Source organism: Oreochromis aureus, linkage group 7 (genome assembly GCF_013358895.1).
Source record: "Oreochromis aureus strain Israel breed Guangdong linkage group 7, ZZ_aureus, whole genome shotgun sequence".
Taxonomy (NCBI): Eukaryota; Metazoa; Chordata; class Actinopteri; order Cichliformes; family Cichlidae; genus Oreochromis; species Oreochromis aureus.
The window spans coordinates 7,964,497-7,989,510 of NC_052948.1; the positions used below are offsets into that span (position 1 = coordinate 7,964,497).

A 25,014-nucleotide genomic window follows, 5' to 3' on the forward strand; every position below is an offset into this window, starting at 1 on the left:
GCAGCGGTTTTGCATCTAGCTTTATGGGCTACAAAACTTCACAGCTCGTGTCTGCTGTGCAAGCGCTGAGCTGCCGGAGCGAGACACAGACTTCTAAACTGATCACGAACAATCGCACTTCGAGAAAGAAGCCTCCGCGAGATAAAAACAAGAACCGCTCACGTAATGTGACCGAGCCTAAACAGCAGACAGGTTATTGTGGCGTAAACACGGAGCGTAAACATGGGGGTGTGAGCACAAAATGTGTGCGCTCGTGCGTTTTCATGCACTCTGCACGCTCTATGTACGTTTTCATGCACTCTGCACGCTCTATGTACGTTGTTGTGCGACAGTATAACCTTACTCGTACATCAATTCCCCAAAGCTGCGTTGTCAGTAACCATGGCACCGGCCCAGCTGTGTGCTGAAACACGTGCGTCGCAGTTCTTTTATTAGTCTCGGGATAAAGTTTTGTGACTTGTTAGCCCGACGTGCTGAAAATGATGAGTGATCACAGTCCCCCTCAAACACCTCGATTTCTCGTAGGCCCGTTAGTTTTCTGTATTGAAAACACGTGAAGCGTGAGGATAAAAAGAAAAAAAAACTTTAATATATAAATGTGTTACTGCATATTTATAGTTTAACCACATAAAGTTCATCTGTTACTGACACCTGCTCTTCTCTTGTGAACGTTAAAATGATCCAAAAACACTCAAATCTGCGCCACTGTAATGCCCTCACATGCCTTGTGATCACATTACTCGTTCCTGTAAGTCATGTGACACGTTCTGGCTGGCAGCATATGGTTGTCTTGTGTAACTGCTGACAAAGAATGAAACAGTCACTTGGCTCTTTAATGAAGTGTCACCTCCTCTGTGCTGGCTGTTCATTAACTCATACCTGCTGAGCCCTCTCTGTACTTTCCCTTTCTTGTTTTTAATGTGACTACACGAGAAATCATCTTATTGTCGCAAGTTGGGATCCCCCTTTGTGTCTTCCTGCCTCCCATCCCTCCTCTTCCTTCCCTCCTCAGTATGCTGCCTGCTCTATATGTGGCACTGGAGCCGCGTTAGGATTCCAGTCCAAATGTTTTCCATATTAGTTCAGAGCCTTCTCTGATTCCAAATAGCAGCCATAGCTGTGTTTATGGTGAGAGAGGGCAGGGAGGGGAAGGGAAGAGAGGGAGACTGCAGGCGGGCTCATACACCCCAAAGAGTAAAAGTCGTGTAGAGACACAGGAAAAGAAAGTGAAGGCAGAAAGAGAAATGAGACAGGCACAGAAAGATTCCTCAGACAAGAAGGAGGGCAAGAAGAAGAGAGAGGAGAGCCCAACACCAGACGATGGCCATAAGTGCAGAGTCTGTCGTTTCCCTCTGCTCATCGCTCTGCTCCAGCTGCTGTTGGGGGTGGCTGTCACAGCCGTGGCCTTCCTTATGTTGGCTATCAGTCCCTCACTTTTGGCCAGGGAGACTCCACACTGGGCTGGGATCATTGTAAGCTGCATACTTTACGCTCTATCATCAGCCATTACACTCGTTTGTTTGCATGGAACCTCCGGTTTCTGATACTTCTGCATGAGCCTCAGCAACACACCTGTGTTGTACATCTTTAGCACACTGTATGTCAACACCGGCCCCCAACAGCCTGTCTCTGCCAGACAGGCACCGTAGCCATGGGAAATCACTAATATTGTCATGTGGTAACAAATCTCCATCTGTCATATTCACCTGAATGCATACACCTGCATTTTCATTATTTCTCAGTCACATGCATCAGCCTGCACCTTCTGTTGTTCACACTGCATGTCCAAGAAATCTTAAACATCTGGACAGATGAGATGAGTCATCCAATAACAGCATGCCGCATTCCAAACTAACCCGCGAACACCCACACAGTGTCAGAAGACCTCATTATTATTTGCAAATATGATGTACATCTTTTTGAATACCTCCGCATCCTTGCCATCCGGTTTCTCCCACATATACACGCACACATCACATATAGTTTCACACAAAAGTAAACTTTTACGATGCAAACAAATGAAAGATAAGTTGCATGTTTCATTTAGGTTAAGACGAGAAGTGGAATTTCAAGAGAGATGAACAAAAAGGTCACGAAAGCACTGAAAGTAGGTTAATGTTGAAGTGTAACGGACTGGGAGCATCAGTTAAACTGTAAACCATGAACGCACTTTGAGGTTTCTGTTCACAAAGGTGAACTTTGTTAAGAGTAACACGTAAAAAGTGGATGAACTGTAAGTTGAACTGTAACAAATGCACACACTTTAACTTTTATAACCAATGAGGCACAAAGTGTTCGTCTTTCCCTGTGAAATGTGTAATAAAAAGGGAAAAAAGGCAAATTTACTTATTATTATAGTTTGGGCTAAGACTTCAGGTCACATTTCAGTGATATTTTTTTTTTTTTTTAAATGTGTTTTTTTGTGTCTGGGCTCTACCCCAGCCTATCACAGATGCCATCTGCCTTCGAAAACATCCCTGGACATCAACATCCCGAGTTAGATCCTCACGAGATTCAGTCAAGTGAAAAACACTGAGGTCATCAAGAACTTTCCAGAGAATCCTGAGTGCTTAAGAACCTGGGAAAAACATTTAAATAAGATGCCGCACGTTAGTCACAAGACTCCAATTGCACTGAAGACACAGAGATAGAGTGTGAGTGTGTTTGTGTGCAAGAAAGAGAGAGGAGGGGGGTGAAAGGGAAAGACAGAGTAATGTAATCAGATGGCAGCTTACTGCTGAATCATGTAATAACAGGAAACACCTCTGAAAACCTGGGGGAAAGTATTTCCTTTTCTTATTCAGGGTCTAAACTGTATATAAAAGTATGATATCTACAAGTCATTCATATATGCTATATATGTGGATGAAATGGATCTTTGTGGCGCTTAAAAATCATGTTGTCACAAATCATGTTGATATTTTTAATGCCTTGATGACTGATTCTATCCAAATAATGCTAAACCCTTTTTTCTGTTGTGTTTCAGCTGTGTTTAGTTTCCATCCTGGGCTTTGTCCTGTACTGTATCACCTATGTCCCTGATGAGAAAACATCGAAGCAATTCATTGTCAAGGTGAGCTTAGAGAAAGCCGGATGACTCAAAAAGTTTGCTTATTAATGCAAGAACAAGTGTCTGAAATTGTCCAACGATTTGTAGAATCAGTCAAAAGTATGCCCGGGCTTAGTGTTCAGACAGAAAACCTCTGCAGAAAACATTATTTTACTCCCTGTTAAAGTACAAAGCTGGTCTCGGGAAACTGCAACTGTCAGAAGCATAGAGAGAAAAGCATTTAACAGCATTCCTGTTTAAAAGTGCTCTGCAGGAATCCGTGTGAGCGGAGGAGTGCTTTCATTAATGCGACTTGATTGTACAGCTTAATTAGCCACACAATGTATGCAGCTGGAATTTCAAAGCAATTAAAATCAGCCGATCATTGTTTCCCGGGAAGGGGCATCCTTTTTTTTGTCTGGGTCTTCTGTGCATACCAGGTTCAAATATGTAAATGATGTAAAGACAGCGTTTCAGCATACTTCAGCAGTATTTTGTATTAGGAAATGCTTGTTTAAAAAAAACAATGCTAGCATGTCTATTTTGTGTAGCTTTAAATGTCATCGAGCTACCTCAGTCACCAGAAAGACACAGATTCTGATGATTTGCATTTTCAAATCCAAAGTTCACAAATTAGTGGTATTAGCCGATCCCTAAATGAGACAGTATTGAACTTGTTGAAATTTGACTGCATTGTTTATTTATCCATTTGTCTTGCGTAGCAGCAAAGTATAGTGCTGTGAAAAAGTGTTTGGCCTCTTGATACAATGAGTCTTCCACATCACTGTGGAGGAATTTTGGTCCACTCTTCTTTGCAGAATTGTTTTAATTCAGCCACCTTGAAGGGTTTTCGTTCATGAATAGTCTTTTTAAGGTCATGCCAAAATATCTCAATTGGATTTGAGTCCAGACTTTGACTAGGACACTTCAAAACCTTCCTTTTGTTTTGAGACATTCAGAGGTGGACTTGCTGGTGTGTTTTGGATCATCGTCCTGCTGCACAACCCAAGCATGCTTCAGCTTCAGAGCACAAATTGATGAACATTTAAAAATTTCTGCTGGAGAGAAGATTTTTTTGATTCTATCAATTACAGCAAGTTACAAATAGCCCCAGACCATTAACCCACCATTGGTTATGATGTTCTTTTTCTGAAATGTGTTAGTTTTATGCCTGATGTTATGTGACATAAACCTTCCAAAAGTTCAACTTTTGTCTCTCCAATCCACAGAATATTTTCCCAAAGGTCTTGGGGATCACTAACATGTTTTTTTTGGCAAATGTGAGGCGAGTCTTTGTGTTCATTTTGATCAGCAGTGGTTTTCACCTTGAACTCTCCCATGGATGCCATTTTTGCCCAGTTTCTTTCTTAGTGTTGAATCATGAGCACTGACTTTAACTGAGACACGTGAAACCTGCAGGTCTTAAAATGTTGTTCTGGGTTCTTTTTTGGCCTTCTGGAAAAGTTGTGTTGGGCTTGCATGATAATGGTTCTCATTGTGGTTCACTGGACTCCCAAAGCCTGGGAAATGGTTTTGTAACCCTTTCCAGATTGATAGATGTCAATGACTTTGTTTCTCAGCTGTTTCTTTAGATCATGTGTTTTTTGATATCTTTTAGCCTACTAAACTTTGTCAGTCAGGTTTTATTTATGCTTCTTGATTGATTCAAAGGTCTGTTGTAATCAGGCCTGGGTGGGGCTGGTGAACATACATTCATTAATCATAGTTAATTCAAGATTTTACAATGGGGGCAATTACTTTTTCAAACAGCATCAGGCAGGTTTGGATAGCTTTTTTTCGTTTAATAAGACAAGAAATCATTTAAAAACTTTGTTTTTGTTTACTCAGGTTATCTTTGTCTAATATTAAAATTTGCTTGATTATCTGAAACATGTAAGTGTGACAGTTATATAAAAAAAGAAATCAGGAAATGGGCAAATGTTTTTTCACAGCACGGTATGTCCTTATGTCATGTGTCATTTCTTTTATTTTATTTTTTTAGCCAAAAGTTCTGTTATAGCAGAAAAAACTACATTTAATCTGCAGAACCTCCTTATCTGGCCCTCAAACAGCCCTCAAACCAAAACAAATGTGTTTTAATTTGTTAATTTACTTTGTCAGTGAATCCGCGACTACACTCTCTCTCTTTCTGAAGAATCTGTGGCCTTGCAGTGAGCTTGTTTATTAATTCCAGTTGGCCTTGGTTCGCAGAGAGAGCAAAGGGAGAGGGAGCCGTTCTCACATTAAGTGTTACTGTGTTGTTAGATGGGAACTCATATGACCACTTTATTTCTCATTAACTGTGTAAAGACACTCGTGACTATGAGTTTTGAAGTGCTCGGCAAAAGTGGACAGCACATAGACTGTTAACAACGACGACGACAACAGCATCCTTACTTTCAACTTTGGGCTTTCAGATCACCTGTTTAGTGAAGCCCACACTGTTCAGCAGAGTGCTTGTTGATGCACTTGTTTTACATGCATCTCCCCTGTAATCATCCATATTCTCCATCTCACAGCTGTTCCAAAATTAACATAAATGCAGTTTCAAATCAAGCACCACTCATCACTTGCATAACTCTATAAGCAGCATGTAACTGAAAGCAAAATACACCGGCGAATGAGGGCTCCTTTTATATAAGCGGTGGATTAAGATGAAGGTTTAGTGTTATTGCGATCGTGCAATTGCATAAACAGCACAAAGCCTCTGTCACATTTTGAAACTGTATTTTTAGACGCTCTCTGCAAGTATACTCACACAGGACATGCACTAAAGGTTAGAGGTGGCTGTAGCTGCAGGGCACTGGAATATATGTGATATCTCCCCTTCGTGCTAAGAGCTGGACCAGTACTCTGAGGGTCGGAGTATTCTGGGTAATCTCTTTGAACTTAATTTGCCATAGGCACTGAGCCAGCACGTCTGTTTCTAAGCTACAGTTTTGGCGCTGTGGGGTAATCATGAGACAACAGGCCAAAGCAGGAGCCGGATTAGAATATAAAAACACATTGAATGAAAGACAGAAAATGTTTTCTAATGAAAGCTTTCAAAGTGTCTGGTCTCACGCTAGCTCTCTGCCCCTACAGCTCCTGTATTTTGTCCTGTGCATGATTGGCCTGGTCATCTCTGTGCTGGTCATGGCGTTTGCTGCGCACCATTACGAGCAGACCAGCAGCTTCATCTGTGAGCAGAAGGCAGAAGCCTGCATCTGCATACTGGATAATGAAGATCTACTAGCTCGCACCTTCACTTATGAGGGAGTCAGTGACTGCGAGGTGATCACCGGTTCACTCACACTTTACTTCCTGATCCAGATCTTCCTCAATCTGGCCCAAGCGCTCGTCTGTGCTGTTGGCGCCTTCATCATGTGGAAGCACCGCTATCAGGTCTTCTTTGCTGGGCTTCAGATTGGCTCTCCCTCAACCCAGCAGTGGCAGAAAGTTTAACTGATGATGGCAAAGCTCACGAGGTGCCTCTGGTCGGTCAGCTCAAGAGGGAGGTTGACTGTACACTGGCGGACTGGAATATTTGCCTTTTTGTGTGCCTTGGCTTGTTTTCTGTCAGCATTTCTGTCAGCCAATCACATGGTAGCAGCTCAATGTATTTATGCTGGAAGTTGTGCCAGCTTTGTAACAGCCTTTTGCACAAATTTTGTATTTTACATAAGTAAAGTTGTACTTCCAGTTGCCAATTTTTAGTCCTTGAAAAGAAGTTGTAAAGGCAAAAGCAGCTTATTGTGTTTCATATTTTTGTTCACAATGTTTTCATCTCATTCACAGAAATTTCATAACCACAACACCTAAAACACATCGAATCACGGTGTTCTTGTGTGATGATTTTCAATTACAGAATGAAACTGCCTCAAGAATTAAAAAAGCAGTGTTCACACATTAGCAAATATTAGTAAGATGTAAGATGAATCTTAAACCTTAAAAATGAATGCTTTGTTTATTGATTATTGTAACATAATAAAATCCCCATTTATTAAAGCCTTGTTTTATATGATGCACATTTTGAGGTTCATTTTGAGGTTTTAAAAATTAAAAAAAAAACTTTTTTGATGAAAATCATTTAGTTTATTAATTTTGCCACTAAACATATGCAGCTCGCTAAATACAGACTTCACTCCCCCGATAAAAAAACATTATCAAAGTCCTTTTCAGCTGGTACAAGTAAACGCCACACAGTTCTGAGTGCAGTAGCATAACCTGAGCAGGCTACACTTCATAAGACTGGTTTCAGACTGAACTGGGCTGTGGTGGAAGGTGGCCGGCAGCCAGCATGAGTCAAACAGCCTGTAGGAGTGGAACTGCTGCAGCCACAAAGAGAGGAGGGGTGAGACGGGGTGAGGAAAGGGGGGACTCAGACAGGCAGCTGGACTGAAGTGACCTATGGTGAATCATTTCACAGTGTTTGAGCTGTGTTAGGAAGCGGAAAAAAATAAATGGTGGTCTTTATTTTTAAATAAAATACGTTTCTGTGTTATTTATTACTACTCTAGCAATATTTACCTGCAATCTCAACATGCTAAGCAGGAAATGTAAGTATGAGTCAGTTTCCATATGAATGAAATGTATGCCCAGAGGAAGAGTATAACTAGTTCTGAATCAAATATGCCTTACATTGTTTTGTCAGTGATAAAAGGTTAACTAACTGAAGTCTTAAATTTTATGAATTAATTTCATGTGGATAAAAAATGCCAGTAGTTACTCTTTCAAGACTGTCTTAACATATTTGGACACAAACACAAACCTTTTGTCAGCTGTATGCAGTTGCAGTTTCCTTTTTTGTAATTACATATACAGGGACCAGGCACTTTAGGTAAAGTGTTAAGTAAAGGTAAAGTGTTAAGCTTTAACACACTTTAACACATGCTTTTTAACACAAAGATCTAATCAGCCAATCACATGGCAGCAATTCCACCGGTGTTGGTGTAATGGTATGGGGGACATTTTTTGGCACACTTTAACTCGCTTAGTACCAAGTGAGCATCATTAAAATGCTACAGCTTACCTGAGTATTGTTGCTGCCTATGTCCATCCCTTTATGACCACAATGTACCCATCTGCTAATGACTGCTTCTAGCAAGATAATGCACAATGTCACCATATCGTCATCTCAAACTGGTTTCTTGAACATGACAATGAATTCACTGTACTCAAATGGTCTCCACAGTCACTAGATCTCAATCCAATAGAGCACCTTTGGGATGTACAGATGTGTAATGCTATCATGTCAATATGGACCAGTAACTCTGAGTCATGTTCCTAGCACTTCGTTGAAGTTATGCCATGAAGAATTAAGGTAATTCTGAAGGCAAAAGGGGTCAAATCTGGTACTTGCACAGTGAACCTAATAGAGTCTAGTGAGTGTATATAGAGTTCAAATGGAGACTGAACATTGAACTCAGAATAATTAATAGGTCTTTACATTAAAACTTGTATTATTATTGCTGAAAACAGAGTAGAGTAAGCTTTACCTATGCTACCTGCAAGTTACACCAATCTATACATCCATTCACAAGCCACAGCATATCCAGGCAGAAGGCCAGCCTATCATGACAATGTAAAACGTAAAAGCAGGCATTGAAACTTGTTGTTCGTTAACAAAATATGTAGTTCTCGAAAGTAAAGATGGACTGCAAATGTACAAATAATATCAAACTGAATGTGACCATAGTGAAGACAAAAATGTCTCTGTTAAGGTTTGGTTACAATTTGCTTTGATCATAATTTACATGTGACTGCTAACAGTGACTAATTTAATTTGTGGCTTTCCTCAAAGATTATGGTACAACTTAAGAAATATTAACTCAGATGTGTCATTTATTGTAGGAATGATTTATTCGTTGTGTTTAATGATTTATTCCACATATTGCATGATACACAACTGTGTGTGTGTGAGATGGCAAACAATATTCCTCCATGTGCTTGTTTTCTGTGATATGATGTCAATGCATCATGTGACCACAAACAGCTCAACTTCACTGCCATACAAAGGAAGTCACATGCCAGTCGTCATGAGGGCATGTTTATTTATAAAAATGAGTGCGATGAGGGACCTTCCACCCACCTCTTTGGTAGGTAACAGCTTTCTGTGTGGTCAGTTTGTCTTTCCAGGCAAAACAACAAAAAAAAGCATCGTCTGATATCTGACTCTGGTGGCCACTGACGCTGCTGTGAGTCTTTAGAGAAAACTGCAGAAGACAGAAGATCAATATGTGTATTGACACGAAGCAAAACGATGCGCACTGCATCTCTAAAATAGACTGAATAACATGAAGTGTTTCTGATCATTTTATATGTAGATTCTCTTTATATCCAGCTAAATATGGCTTGATTAATTCTGTGCATTGGTGTCAAAATGCCTTCCAGGCACAGAGGTGTCTCAGATGTTGCCTTATATTTACTGATCTGGGTGTTTTCCTACTTGCTTTAGTGAATACACAAAAGCTAAGCATGTGACTTGAAGATGATCCAAATGTGTCTGAGGTTGTGTTCATAAAGTAAACAAAACACTTCTCATGTGCATTAAAAGGGCTTTGGTAATCGCCAAGGATGAAGTTAAGCAGACTGTAGAGTCTAGGCTATTAGCCATTAATAGTAAATGGACATCAAAGTTAAATGCTTTCTCTCCAGGGTCAAAGCATAAATATTAGCTGATCAAATTTAGGAAGTGATGCAAGGTGAGGCGGTGGTGTTACAATAAAGCATTAAGAGTTTTGCCAGACAGCAGTGATGGTCCTGATATTAGCCTCTCCCTCCTTTCCATTTCTGAGTGCAATACATTCCAGTGAAGCTGCACTTAACCCTTCTTGTCTGTGCAGTGACAGCTGCTCGCCATTATGGCACTGCGTGAACTAATTTTAATGGCTGTCACAGGCAGCAGGAGCAAATGCAGGCCTGCCAGCGTAAACACTGAACTGAAGCCAAGAAGGATGGGCTTCTCTGCAGAGGGTAAATGACAAGACAGGATAAGAGACCAGTTTACTTTCTGAGACTTGTTAATCATTTCAAATTTCATACACAAGCACAGACAGAGGCACAGACGGGTTTGAGTTCACCACCTCCTCAAGTGATGACTGTGGAATTACCAGTGGGGATTTCCACGTGTGGAAACAAAGCTCACTGTAGCTAATGCTTCAGTTCATTAATGCCGTTAATATTTTTCTTCTTAAAACTGTCACTGTTGAGCTTTTGGGGGGATTCGTTTTTACACCAACATTTTCCACATCACTTTTAACTATTTTTTCATATGGATCTGTATGAACCCACCTGCTGTCTTTTTTCCACATGGTTTCAGTTGCAATATTCAAATCCAATCTCAGGTGTTACAGCTTAATTTGTTGTGAAAACTAATGAATAATTACACCTATTTTGCTTTCCTACCATACTTTCACTGATCGTTAATTACTGTTCTAGAAATCCTGTACAATCTTTTATTTTTGTAGTTTAAAAACTCATTTTTAAGTACTGTATTAAACTTAAATAAATCTAATTAGATGGATGTGATTATTTGAAACTATTCATTAACCGATATGATGGATTGAAATGACAAGGCTATCTAATTAAACATTTGGTATCTCTGATTGCTAGACAGCTAAGCATACAGATTCAACACCGCCCACCCATTGAATTCAGCTATTGCACATTTTGAGACTATAGACACTTAAATCCAATTTTCAGGGAAATGGTGGCAAACTTTATAAGGTCAGGCAGCCATTCATCTCACACATGAAGAGCTGCAGACTTAATAAACTACTTGATAAAAATCTGATGATGATTCTGTATTGAATGAAAGGAGGCCTTATGATTTTCTTTTGCCATTTTCCATCATATTTATTCATGGATACTTCTATTATACATAGTCAAAGTTTCATTTAATGTAGACAACATCTTTACCAGGCGCAGACAGTCAGTGGAAAGTTAGCTTAAAGGCAAAGCAAGTAAAACAGCTTGTTGCAGACAGACGATGAACCGAGGGGCCGCACTATACTTATATATAAGCAAAGTTAATAAAGATTATTTTGTAATTTGAATCACGCATAGCTACTCTAGTCCATACGAGAATAAAATACTGGGCTTGAAATGTGCATAATTAGTCCCCTTTAAATGTGTAGCAAAGCTGGAAGAAGTAAATTTGTCATAACAGTCATGAAACTGAGCCGAAATATGAGCTCATCTAAAGGAAGACGTGACACCCTGTGTCCCCCTCATGGACGAGCACAAGTAAGTTAAGACTGGTGTAGAGGGGCTCACGGGGAGTACTCATCCATTCCCAACAAGAAGATTTGAACTGAACTTTACTAGAGAGCTGAAACATTTTTCTACACACTGCCTTTCAGCTAACAGTGTCTCAGGACATTGAGTGATGGAGTACGCCATAGTCTGGTGTTCATCTGTGCAACTTTAAAACAACTGCAGACTTCTCAACTGCACTTCACGAGGGACTAGTGAAAATTATTTACACTAAAAGACACTTTATAAAACAGTAGGAGATGGATGTTAGAGCAGATACAGTAAATTACAGTATTAGCTTACATCTCTATAAACACAAGGATGTTCATAACGTAACAAAAACCTGTGAGCTTACCATCTTCAGTCAAGATGTATCAATATATGATTTAAGACCATCAAGAAGGTTTTGCGCAGGAAATAAGTTTATTCACATTTATATATATATGACATAGAAATCTGTAAAAGGCAACTGAAGTGGTGCAGTGAATGCATATTTAAACAGAACACAAAGCATTCAAATAATAATAATAATACCTCAAACCAACCTGTTACTGTTTGCAGTTAAAGGTTTTTACCCTTTTCTTTTAAAAAAGTGCACTTTCAGCAATTGCAATGTTCCATTTATAAAAGTTAACGAGTAAGGCAGCATGAGTCTTTTTTTTCCCCAAAATGCAAAAATACTCCTCCAGTTATGAACCAACAATTTTCTCATAAATAGCAACAAAAATCTAAAAAGGTAAAATTCTTGATCTTAGTGTGCACACTCTTCCCCTGGAAGCCTGCAAGCCAATCATTGACATCTGTGGGGCTGGCTGATCAGCACTATGACAGTGGTGGAGCAGAGGCCAAGACAGCTGTCCACAGACTTGACAGCACTTAACCATTAACCTACCTTAACATTTCCCTCAGTCTCTGTCTGGCACGCTATCACTACATTGGAAGGTGTGTGCTGTGCCTGGTCAATCATTGACAGACCAGTTTTTCTGTACACAAGGGCCCGTAGAGCGTGCCCCTTATGGCTGAGTGGGTGCAAAAGGCGCACTGTCTCCAAATAAGGCCGTGTTTGTGTCACTTTGTGTCACAGAAAAGGCACTATGTCTAAAATTAAGCATCAACACTCGCTGGTCCCTTGCAAATTTTGACATTAGTAATTGTAGGTGTACATTTGAGTACGAATGTTGTTCTCAAGGCTGCAGTTTGTGTCTCTGTGTTTCTCTCTGGCTTTATAGTGAGCCTAGAGTCGAGTGACCTGCCACTGTGAACCTCGCAGCGCTCAGTGAGTTGGAATGTGATGATTAGGCTGAGGAGGACCCAGGAATCCGAGCCTCTGTTTGTTCTTCCTCTGTTCTGTCATCTGTTAAGGAGAAGGGGAGAAAAACAAAAGCTGTGAGATTGGTAAAATCTGTATGTAGCACACACAGAAACCTGGTTTCTTGCCATTAATGTACTAGTACAGTTATATATATATTATATATATATATATATAAATATAAACTTGCAGTACATGTAGATTTCCCCTCCAAGAGTGAACAAACTGTTTTAGTTTAGCCAAAAATCATTGAATTTGTCATTTCAGAAGTTACACAGTTGTTCTATAGCATTCTTCTGTCAATTTTAAATCGACTGAGATGTAATCTTCTGCACGGCTGCATGAAAATAACCTTGTTCAACACTGCCGTTATGACTGGAAACTAAAATGTCCCTTGGAAACTTCATTAGAGGACACAGTCATGTGTGGGAGTGTGCAGAGCTGTGACCTGCACAGTGGATGTATAAGAGTAAGTGCGTGTGTGTAAATGAATCAGAAATGCTGGTTCACATTTACAGTGGTTTCCAGTGTTGACGTCACAAATGGGGTCCATGGGTTCTGTGAGCCGTAAGCTGTATATGCAAAATAAAGGAGGCGAAAAAAAAGCAGGCTGTGCAGAACTCTGAAAGCCACACTGCTAAGTAGCGACACACATAAACCTACACAGAGTCTCAGCTGTGAGAGTGTGCAGAGGTCAGCAAAAGGTTGTAATGAGGGAGGAGCTGCAGGAGAACTTTCCTCCCAGTGAGAAACAGTCTTGAGTTCATATCTGGTGTGAGACCTGCAGACCTTCCCTGTGACTGCAGAGCTGTGGTTGGGCCTCACCTAACGCTCCATAAACACACTCACCTCCTGTGGCGTAAACTACACTTTCTGTTTACCATATAGGTGGAGTAGTATTCATGCTAACCCCATGACTCCTTATTAGTCAGAATAGAACCGGCAAACTTAGATTAGAATAGGTCCGCCTGCAGCTGACGCAAAACAGATTCAAAGATAATGCCTTTCCATCTTTGTTCAACCGCACTGTAATAAAAGACATATTGAGCTGTTACATGAGAGATCCCAGCTCACAGGGAGATGTTACCAACTTTGCTGCTTGCAGAGGTCGACAGTAGCCGTTCTCTTTTTTTGTTTTTTTTAGTGGAGTGTTATTCTGCCCCAGTAGGAGCTGTTTTCACACATTAGGCAGAAGAGGAACAAGGACAGGCCTGTGACTGGAATCACATGCAGAGGAGGCAGGTGATGAGAGTGATCAGTCACACTGCAGCAGCGGTGCTAGTCATCCAAACAGCCAGAGGCTCACTGGCGGCTCTCAGTTGTGTTGACTGCTGACGTGATAGTCACCTGTCGTGCTGCGTTCAGTAGCAGAATCCATCTGCATGAATAAACTGAGAGCATAGGGACTCTGCTAAAGCTATATCTTTTACGTGACCTCCTCCCCTGTTGGTGTTATTAGGAGTCATGTGACGTGGACTTCACAGCACATGCGTGGCAGTCAGCTACCGAACAAGACGCAGTTTTACTTTGTGCTATTAAGCAGTTACAAATAGCACAATGCTCTGAAGAGACCTTTTCCACAAGAGCATGAAAAATGGGCTGAAGTAGCATTCTACCTGTTCTTTGAGCTCAGCCAGCTGGCCTGAGAGCTGAGCCACCAGATTGGCAGTGTTCTCCAGTTTCTCCTGCAGAGACCGCATCTCATTCTGCTCGTTGTCTCCCTCGCTGCTCACCAGAGACATGGCTCTCATACGAGGGAACCAGTCCAGGTTCTTCTCCTGGAGGAAAGGGGGAGAGAGATGGGATGTATGAGAAACAAAGAGAAAGGTGAAAAGAATAAACGCCTGAAATAAAGCTGACTCAATAGGTCAGAGAGATGGAAGCAACAGTATGTTGGCACACACGCAAGATTTGCATAGACACGTCAGGAGCATTACAGTGCTGAAGCCAGACTGCGGGAGGAGAGTAAACACAGAGGTAGTGGTAAGTGAAGACAGGCGTGGAGGTTTAATATTAATCATTTCATCAGAATGGAAGCTGCTCTGCGTTTTGCACCTGACTGTAAATTTTTTTAAGCACCATTGCTGTCTCTTGGATACAGCAGATAGCAATAATACACTAAATGAACAGTAACTGGCATTTCAATTCTCACCCACTCCATAAGCACACTGTTGATGCACACAGGAGATGAGTCACTGTCGTCTATCAAGAACACAACTGGGAGTATAGTGTTACTTATGCGCTCGCGCGGGTGTGTGGTCACATGCAAAACGTGGATGTTTATTTTCTGTTTTTCTAACAGCGCAGCAGCAGCAGAGCAAACACTCTGCAGCAACGCTATAAGAAAACAGGGAGCATGCAAACCTATAGAATTATGTAAAGCGTGACTGTGTTTGTCTCTGTGTGGGTGTGTGTGCTGTTCATTTGCTACTGCATGGATATGTACACAGCAAGGTGTAAGCGAGCGTGTGTGTTTTACAACACGCGTGGCTCTTGTGCAACGCCGAAAGTGAGATAGGTTTCACAGCGACAGACTGCCATCGGCTTATCTTATGTAATATTCTTTAGCCAGTTCTTCTGATAAAAATTACTTAAAAGGTGCTGAGAGTGGGATTTGACTGGCACCACGTTAAGTCCGGTAGGAGGAGTGAGGTATTCTCCCACCTTCTCTTATATAAGAACAGACCGCAGGGATAGAAAGACTGATCAGAGTGCGAGACGCTGAGGACAAAGAAGAGGGCATGCCGTCTGAGGGTGGACAAGGATGTGGAGCGTGTGGGTTATTTGTTTGCATTTCCTCATGTGATGGGTTTAATCACTCTGCTAGGTGAAACATTCATATCGTGAGTTTACTGCTTTGTCCATCCGTCATCAAAAATACAAACGAAAACTCTCCAAAACGTTCGTATCAGTTTTATATATGCTTGCAGTGTCAGATTTTTAACATTCAAACTCTGGAAAACTGTTGTGAATTTGTGAAAACATTTGACACTGGGCTACAAAATACAAATTTCTACTATATAGACTGGAATCGTAATAATAGCACTGGGAATAGATGAGAAACTCCAGGAACCGAGAAAATTAGAGTTACTTTGTTACCCATATCATAAGTGAACCTTTAAAGTAATTTCAGTTTAACACGCACATACACTCACCAGACACTTTATTAGTTTTACCTTGCTAGTACCGTCTTGGGATGACAGCATCACACAGTTGGTGCAGATTTGTGAGCCATTCATCCATGATGAGAATCTCCTGTTTTACCACATCCCAAAGGTGCTCTATTGGATTCAGATCTGGCAACTGTGAAAGCCATGCAAGTACAGCGGACTCATTGTCATGATAAAGAAACCAGAGCTATGGTGAACTTTGCCCCAATTTTCTGTTCTTATTCTGACAGGAGTGGCACCCGGTGTGGTCTTCAGCTGTTGTAGCCTTTCTGCTTCAAGGTTCAGGCTCAGAGATGCTCTTCTGCATACCTTGGTTTTATTGATGGGTTATTTGAGTTACTGGTACCTTCCTATCAGCTCAAAGCAATCTACCATTCTCCTCTAATCTCTGGCAATAATAAGGCATTTTCAACTAAAGAACAACCAATCTTAGCATATTACTTTACAGATGGTTTTGTGGGAAAATCCCAATAGATTATTATTTTGTGAAATAATAGACCAGCCTGTTTGGCACCAAAAATAATTCCATGTTCAAAGTCACTAAAATCTCTTTTCTTCCCTATTCGGATGCTCATTTTGAACTTCAGCAGGTTCTCTTAGCCATGTCTGGATGTCTAATGTGATTGGCTCACTGGATATTTAGCAAGCAGCTGAACAGGTGTAGCTAACAAAGTGGCCACTGAGTGTGTACACTTGCACACACACGCACACACACGCACACACACGCACACACACACACACACACACACACACACACACACACACACACACACACACACACACACACACACACACACACACACACACACAGTGTAAGTAAAAGCATAATAAATCCACTTTAACAGATGCATCACACAAGTTATTTTCTAAAAGAAATAGCTTAACTTACATTATACATATCAGAACAATTGTACCTAATGAAGTGGCCAGTGATGTTATAAACTTTGCATTTTCAGCATTTTGCTAGGGTTTAGCCAACACCAACACGAAGATATTAAAATTGTCACATTTAACTGATGTTATTATATAAAATCAAAACGACAGCACCTCATCTGAGGGTTAGAAACAGAGAAAAGAGCCTGGTGAAGAATGAACTGGAGAAAACTGATCAAGTACACATATTACTAAAACTGGGTTTAAAATAAGGTTGAGTCCCTTTCACTGAAGTAGATTTATGATTAGGTGCCATTTAGTTGTGTTATCACATAAGCAGACCCTCTTCACAGAATGTCAGCTTTTATTTTAAATGAGAGGCGACAGCCACTTTGAGTAACATCACTTATCTGAATCATTGTTAGCAGGTCAGTTTAAGTTGTCAGGTTACAGTTTGCTCTATCGGCCATTTTGCAGCTGTACATCTGAGTCAGATCACTCTGTAAATAAAAGGGTCCTTTCACTCCTTTACTGTACTTTGTTTTCTATACCTATTTTTTCTTTTAACCAGAATAGTCTGTTCACTTCTGACTACTGTAAAGTATGAATTAAGTCATTCTATAAGAGCTTGACTGAAGATCTTTTCTAATTTAGGCTTCTGGCATCACAGGGGACATAAAATTAAAAAAGAAAAAAGAAAAACACAGCAAAAGCTGTGAGAGCTCAGAGACAAAGCTCCAACATCTGAGGACTATCTAAAGCTCACTCTTAACAGCCGGATTAAAAAAAAACCTCAAAAATGTGAACATAATATCATTTTGTATGTGAAGTCCCTCATGATGGCTGAAGCATTGTTTAATTAAAGAGATAAAGTTAAACAGTGACTGTATAGAATCTAAATCCCACCAATGTCTTGTTGCTCTTTATTAAACTGTACAGTAATCCACTGTGGGCTATGCTGCACTGTCTCAATGAGTCAGGCTTTAGTGTCGCTTCATTGATCAATTTAAACACATAACTAAGCGTGAATTTACAGACATTCATGTGCTTCTCACTCTGCTGTTGTCACCAGACCAGTGTGTGTTTATTTCACCCCGTACGGGTATATACTGTACTGCAATCTGTAATATACTCCAGAAAAGTCAGGCTACTGATATAAAAGTGTGGGAACAACCTCAGATGTCACCAATGACAAACACTGTATAATCAAATATCATCAACGCTAAAAGGTTCCAACCACTGACTCGTTGTTTTTTTTTCCTTTTTAAAACACAAGCTTAGATTTCATTTCAGTAAATCATAGGTTTTAATAATGAACAATAATGCTATCCATGTAATTCCACAGGATTCATTAAACTTCCTGACATATCTGAAGGTATTAGACATGCTGTAAAGCATGGAAACAGACATTTATATACATACAGTACAATAAAAGGACATATTCATTAAAACAGTGCAGCCTACTGGGTAAAATTAGTAGTTGAGAGTAGCTGGTTAGCTAAAACCATCTTTCTCAAAATTTATTTTTAATTTAAAATATCTGTGCAGTAATGATTTTACTTGCTTTACTTTAATTATCCATTAAGTATGCAGCACATAATTATTAAAGTGCTATGAAAATTGTCTTTTGTATTATGTGTCACAACTCCATGGATCCTCTACCCTACACGCTTGACTTTGATCAGTGAGGTTAAAATAATGGAGTTCAGCCTGAATGACGTAGCTGCACAACACGTCCTTGTGATCAGCAGCCACAGAAGAGTGTGAAAGTATACAATGACACAGCACACAACAGTGCACCAGACAAGCATACACATATCACAGGTATCTCACACTCACTCACACACACACACGCACACGCACACACGCACACACACGTTCTTGACTGGGACATTTAAAAAAAAAAAAAAAGCAGCAGTACTTTATCTCATTAAGCAAATTCTAACCTTTGTCCTCACTTTACATCACAAATGCCGGCCCTTCGTTTGCTTCTTTTATTAAAGCCAATGCGTTGCATGTGTGTTATATCAGAAATGAAGGGTTCATGACGTGACAGTGACTGTGTACGTGTGTGCCTATGTGTGTGTGTGTGTGAGAGAGAGGGAGACAGAGAGAGAGAGAAAAAAAAGAAAGGGACAGGGGAGCACGTGCCAGGCAGGGCTGAGCTATTAGCAGGCCACTTGAGATGGGTTATGTAACGCTGTGGCTGCTGCAGTACTTGCTGGGCCTGTAGTCGCTGTCATAATTTTACACACAAACACCCGCACACTGACTCACATCCACATGCACAACACCGTCAGAACAGTCACAGTGTAACAAGATCCTATTTTTTTTTTTTTTTTGCTTTGCACCACATCACTTTATCCTACCAGATGAAATCATTAGTCAGGAGCTGTTTGTGTGTGCCTGCATGCATGCGTGTTTGAGGTCATCAGGTTACAGCTCTGTTCCATCACTGGGAGGGCAGTTTAGTTCGTACAGCAGCTGCTGCCAGTGTTACCCTAAAACTGTAGTGAAGCAGTGGAGAATAGAGTTTAAAAAAAAGATCCAATCAGTGAACTGGCACCAGCACTATTTCTACCTGAACATCACATCAAGCACAACTCTGGGTTGTGATGTGGAGAACACAAATGGTGCAAGCTGCTGCAGACATCTGCATCATGGACTAGCACTTCTCTCCAATTCAGCTGCTCTTTTACAGCTTACGTCAAAACACCGACGCTTTCCCTTTTAAGACTAAGTTACTATGTGTGAGCAAGTGAGCAATTTAATACAACACTTTAAGATGACGGGGCAGAGAAGAGACAGACTTGTTTAAAAAATAAAAAAGCAACAACGAAACAAAAAAAAAAAAAACAGGAATCCTAATCACAGGCAGTACAGTAATCAATCCCATTACACCCTAGCATAGCAGTTTATTGTATTTTTTGATTAGACCCTTACTGTCTGGTAAATGCTCACACAACTTGTGCATCTTCTGTCCAAAATATAAATCCAACATAAGATGAGTTAAAAGGCTGAAGTTAAGGTACAGTAAGCAAACAACTAATACCCTAAACATATACCAAACTTAAGCTTAATGAATGGTAGAAGCTGAATGCATCAGACAGAAAAACTATTTCAGGAGATTTTAAAAAAAACATGTAAAACTCTGCTTTCAGTTCCCTGTGCAACCTGCAAGTAGATGAAACCTGCACCACCTGCACTCTGACTACAGCACAACCTCTTTATATTTATTCTGACATGGTGGTAGGATTTTATATGAAAGATTGCAGTAAAGCACACAAGCGCTGCACAAACAAACTGTACGCAACAGGCTGTTTGTTTAGTTATCCACGTGTGTGCGCATGTGAGGGTGTGGGTTCTGCAACACTTAAGAGGTGTTAATATGTAAAACCCAAAAGAAGTTAGAAGTTCATTTTAAAAAATGGTGATTCTTTGCAAATCAATTTATTCACAATAATATTAATATTAGCTCATTCTGAATTTTATGGCAGCAACACGTCTTAAAGTTCGGATGGGGGCAACAAGATGCTGGAATAGAAAGTGGTATTAAGTAGAAAGAGGTGGAGGAACATGCAGCTGAATTTCTCAGACTTAAAGATGGGTAGAGGTTCACCAATGTGCAAAAAACTGCATATAAAAACTGTGGAACAGTTTCAGAATAATGTTCCTGAATGTAAAATTGCAAAGATTTTGAGCATCTCATGACCTACAGTACAGATCAAAGGTTTTTTCAAAATCTCCGTGTAAACGTCTGGATTCCCGTGATCTTTAGGCCCTCTGGTGTCAGTGCACTGAAAACAGGCCTAAACTCTGTCAAGGAAATCACCGTACAGCCTCAGAAACACTTTAGTTCATGGTGTCATCCACAAATGCAGGTTAAAGAAAAAGAAGAAGCCAAATGTGAACATGATCCAGAAATTCTGTTGTCTTCTCTGGACCAAAGCTCATTTAAAATCATCTGACTTAAAGTGGAAAACTGTGTTCTGTGATCGGACAAATTGATATTTGAAATTCTTTTTAAAGAGAGCAGGAAAATCTGATGGTACGGGGGTGCATTAGTACCTATGGAATTGGCAGCTTGCACATTTGCAAAGGCACCATCAATACTGAAAGGCATACAGCATACAGTTTTAAGAGCAACAAATGCAGATGATGTTGTTGTCAGAAAAAGCCTTACATATTTTTGCATATTTCAGCAAGAAAACATACTGTAGCTATTGAAACAGCATGGCTTCATAGTAGGAGAGCCAGGTGCTGGACTGGCCTGGGTGCCTTGAAAGCATTTGGTGTGTCATGAAAAAAAAAAAATATGACAGACAGCCCAGGACTGTTGAGCCGTTAGAATCCAGTATCAGACAGGAATGGGACAGCGTTCCTCTCCCAAAATTCCAGCACCCAGTCTCCTCAGTTCCTAAATCTACACAGACTCTTGTTAAAAGAAAAAGGTTGCAGTGTTGCTGCGACCAAATTCAAAATTGGCTCATGTGTTTGTTCAAATGGTACATTTTCTTAGCCTAAACATTTGATATGTTTTCCATTTTCCGTTGAGAATAAATTAAGGGTTTCTGAGATTTTGTTTTTAAGTAAAATTTACACAATGTCCTCACTTTTTTTAAAATGGGTTTGTAAATTCCTGACTCATCATTGCATCATCACCCAGCAATACCTTGGCCTGGCATCAGAGAACCGACCTGTTGGAAGACCTGCTGATGCATATTAATTCAACGTCTATCACCTGTTTGTTATGCAAATTGCTCATTATAATGCCACCATTCTTATGCCCATCACGGCTGAATGTTAATCACAAAATGTGCCATTGTGCTCCAAGGCTTCATTTGAATCCATTAACCTAACAGCAACACCTTTAGTTGCCCTTACATCCTTCAACTTCTTGTCTGTGTGTCAGTGCGGCAAGTTGGTACATTGATGATAATAGGCCTGGACTGGGTTTAATTACTATTTAACCACACTGTGTCCCTGCAGGTTAGGAGCTCAGTATAGTGAGGACTACCTGAGTATAGAACCCCCATCTCTCTCCAACAGCGAGGGGAAAGGAGAATAAATTGGGATGCCTGGCACAGGCCTAGAGGCTCAGTCTCATTTTTTGATCACTCGTCTGCTGTAGAGGATCACGCTTCTATAGCACACTGTGCAAGTCTGCTAACTAAAGAGGCTGTGCATCTTTAAGGCTTTAACACGAAGACATCTGTATGCTCATCTGCTTGGTGCAGCTTGCCAACAAAATATGAATTAGGGGGTGAAATGAATGTGTTTGTTTGGCCATATGTTCCTGGAATAATAAGGAGGTTTGGGTGTGTTTATGTACCACCTTAAAAATAGTGCAGTCTCAAATTCCTAAATCTTTACACTGCTGTATGTCTCTTAAACGTGATCTGTATAAAGAGAGTTAAGCTATTTTGATCAGACAACAGCTTGTGAGATGTACCTGTTAAAGTGGATCTATTACGCTTTGACTTATTGTGTGTGTGCGTGTATACACTAAGTGGCCACTTTGTTAGGTACATCTGAAAATTGGCTGATCAGTAAGCAGCCAATCACATGGCAGTAATTCGGTGCATTTAAGCATGTAGATGTGTTCAAGACAACATGTTCAAACTGAATATCAGAAAGAGGAAGAAAGCTGATATAAGTGACAGAGCATGGCATGGTTATTGGTGCCATACAGATTGGTCTGAGTATTTCAGAGAAAGCTTCTCACACTCACACACACAGAGAAAAAAAACCATGGATCCATAACTCAACATGTTAAAGCTCAAATCATCTCAAACTGGTTTCTTGGACATGACACTGTACTCAGACAGCCTCCACAGTCACCAGATTTCAAACCAATAGAGCACATCTGGGATGTGGTGGAGTGGCAGATTCTCATCATGGATGTATGGCCAACAAATCCGCAGTAAATGTGTGATGCTATCATGTCAATATGGACCAAAATATCTAAGCAATGTCTCCAGCATCCTTTTCAACTCATGCAATGAAGAATCAAGGCAGTTCTGAAGGCAATAGGGGGTCCAACACAGTACTAGCAAAGTGTAATTAATTGTGCGTGTTCATATTAAAGCTGGCCGAAGTTTCAGATAAGGTTAGCATATGAGGACATGTAGAAATGATCCTTCTGAGCTGCTCTGTTTTCTCTACTCGTCACTGTAAAAGATCAGAAAGAGTGTGTACGCTTAGCATCGTCATCTCAGACACAGAGCTCCGGCTGTGAGCACAGCAGCCCCAACTGCTTGCTGCTCAAACCTTCTTTTTACGAGAAGCTTTCAGTCAAGCTTTTTAAGCACGCTTAAAAAGTTTGTTTTACAAAGTGGGTGAACTGACACGCTGCACCAAAGCCCAGCATAATATAAATAAGAATAATAACTGTTTTAGTAGATTCTGAGAATAAAAATATGGATGTGTAATTAAGCATAATGGGTCACATTTAAAGAACATTAATCTGCATTACAAAGATACACTGCATCCATTTCCTGTGTGTATAGTGTGTATATATTTGGCCTACTTACTGCAATCATTTTGTTTACGTAGCTCTCAGGGCCAGTGTACTCGGTTGGATCCTTCACCCTCACCAGAACCATGAAGTAAAGGTAGTGCCACATGTTGTGTTCAGACTTGATATGCTCCTCAAAAGACACCGTTTTGTTATCAAATTTGTCTCTTTCCAACCCTGCAAGACATTAGCTCTGTTATGAATTCTACCTTAGACCATTTTGTCCATCATATGCATGCTAGCTATACCACAAAGCTGTCTGTACACACCACAGATGAAACAACTGGTTTTGAGGATTTCCTCCTTTCTCTGTTTCTCACTCCTCAGGTCTGCAAAGGTGTCAATGATAACACCAAAGATGAGGTTGAGAACGATGATGATGACAACAAAGAAAAACAGAAGGTCGTAAACCACTCGAGCTGCAAATAGTGGCTCCTGGAAATATGGAAGAAACACAGAATTTTATTTCAGATTTTCCTTCAGACAAAACACAAAATGAGAAATGCCACTTTTTTGTGTTCCCTGTATTCGTTTTAGGCTTGTCCTACCTCTTTGGAGGGTCTCCTGAGAATATCTCCCACACCTCCTCCATTACGCAGGCCCTGGTTCAATACAGTGATTATACACATGAGCAGAGTGTCGCACACCCGCTCGGTCCCATCATCTTCATCTAACAAGATGAAAAAACAGAGAAAAACATGTGATGGGAAGAAATGGACAGAGAGAGACACAGAAAACTTAAAAATGGGAGATTTTATCAAGAGGAGCTTTGGAGTGTAATCGGATAAATGTGCACCTTTAAATTTGTGTTACATCTGGTATGAAATTACACAAGATTGGACCGACACGCAATACTGTTGTTCTTTAAAAGTTCTTCTTAAGAGGTGCTTCCCTTTTCCATCATTACATTCTGCTCAGTTGATTGATTTTTTATTAATCTCACAGTTAGAATATTTGATTTTTATATTAGTCTTAATTTTTTATTCAACTGAGCTAGAAGAGTTGAAGAAGCTTTTAGTTCATGAAATGAAAACAACATTCAAAAACAATTTGACCTAATTCAGATAAAAGTGTGACTCAGCTGACGCTGACAAGTGACTGATAATAAAACACCTCCACCTCCTACTGTAAATGAATAAAGCCACGCACAGCATGACTGCTGAGGAGAAAGAAGAGGTGAAGGATGTGGCTGAGATCACGTGTGTGCCCTTATGGCGCAGGTGATCCGTGGAGACGCAGGAGAACAAACAGGAGTAGGAGTCACCCCCTGCCTCATCAAGTTTCTTTGTGTGCACAAACTCAGTGTGTGTGCGTGCGTGCTCATGTCTCAGTATGTGTGTTAGTAACCTTTCAGGAAGTGATTACTGCTGGAAAGGTCACATACACGCCCGCCACCCCAGTCAAAACACAAAATCTTAAAACTTATCCACTCAGTGACTTCCACGATGGGTAGGACATATTCAGTTTAATTTAACCTCAAAACCTACCAGGTACAGATGTGGGTGTAGAAGCAGGGCATCTGTCTTTCAAACATGAGCCTGCCACCTCGCTGTTACTCAATAAATCCCTTTTTCCTACAAGAACAACAAAAACATGGGAAGTTTGCGTCAGTGACAACACCACTGAAAATTTTCATATGAAAGGCGACGATTAAATTATGCTCCTGCATTAAACCTTCTTCCCGCTAATTCTCATCAGCGCTGGTAGAAATCAGCAAGAAAGATATAGTCAGACATTATGTAAACTGAGGCAGCAGCTGCTGGGTGGGCGGTGAAGTGTTGCTGAAAAAACCTGAGCAAATCATTTGCACACCGGCAAAGCCCCGAGCAGCAGAGGAGCCGCACCGCCTGAGCGTGATCTG

At 40.5% G+C, this 25,014-nt stretch overlaps 2 protein-coding genes across 5 annotated transcripts in view; one reads left to right on the forward strand and one right to left on the reverse strand.

Moving 5' to 3' along the window:
• Window positions 1-1,030: 1,030 nt before the first annotated feature.
• Window positions 1,031-7,036, forward strand: sspn (sarcospan (Kras oncogene-associated gene)). Its single transcript, XM_031758040.2, has 3 exons — window positions 1,031-1,472; window positions 2,987-3,073; window positions 6,134-7,036. Exons 1-3 carry the CDS (start codon window positions 1,245-1,247, stop codon window positions 6,491-6,493), a joined length of 675 nt encoding a protein of 224 aa, XP_031613900.1. The 5' UTR covers window positions 1,031-1,244; the 3' UTR covers window positions 6,494-7,036.
• A 3,832-nt stretch (window positions 7,037-10,868) lies between these two features.
• itpr2 (inositol 1,4,5-trisphosphate receptor, type 2) overlaps window positions 10,869-25,014 on the reverse strand; it is a 61,350-nt gene continuing 47,204 nt past the window's right edge. For 3 of the 4 annotated variants that reach the window (XM_031759276.2, XM_031759270.2, XM_039614646.1), the window contains 6 exons: window positions 24,641-24,727; window positions 23,702-23,823; window positions 23,423-23,588; window positions 23,170-23,330; window positions 14,210-14,371; window positions 10,869-12,638 (listed from right to left, as the gene is read on the reverse strand). In XM_031759276.2, the coding sequence (XP_031615136.2) occupies window positions 12,558-12,638; window positions 14,210-14,371; window positions 23,170-23,330; window positions 23,423-23,588; window positions 23,702-23,823; window positions 24,641-24,727 (779 nt within the window). In that variant the 3' untranslated portion in view covers window positions 10,869-12,557. The remainder of the gene's footprint in view (window positions 12,639-14,209; window positions 14,372-23,169; window positions 23,331-23,422; window positions 23,589-23,701; window positions 23,824-24,640; window positions 24,728-25,014) is intronic. The other variant, XM_031759284.2, reaches the window with a different exon arrangement.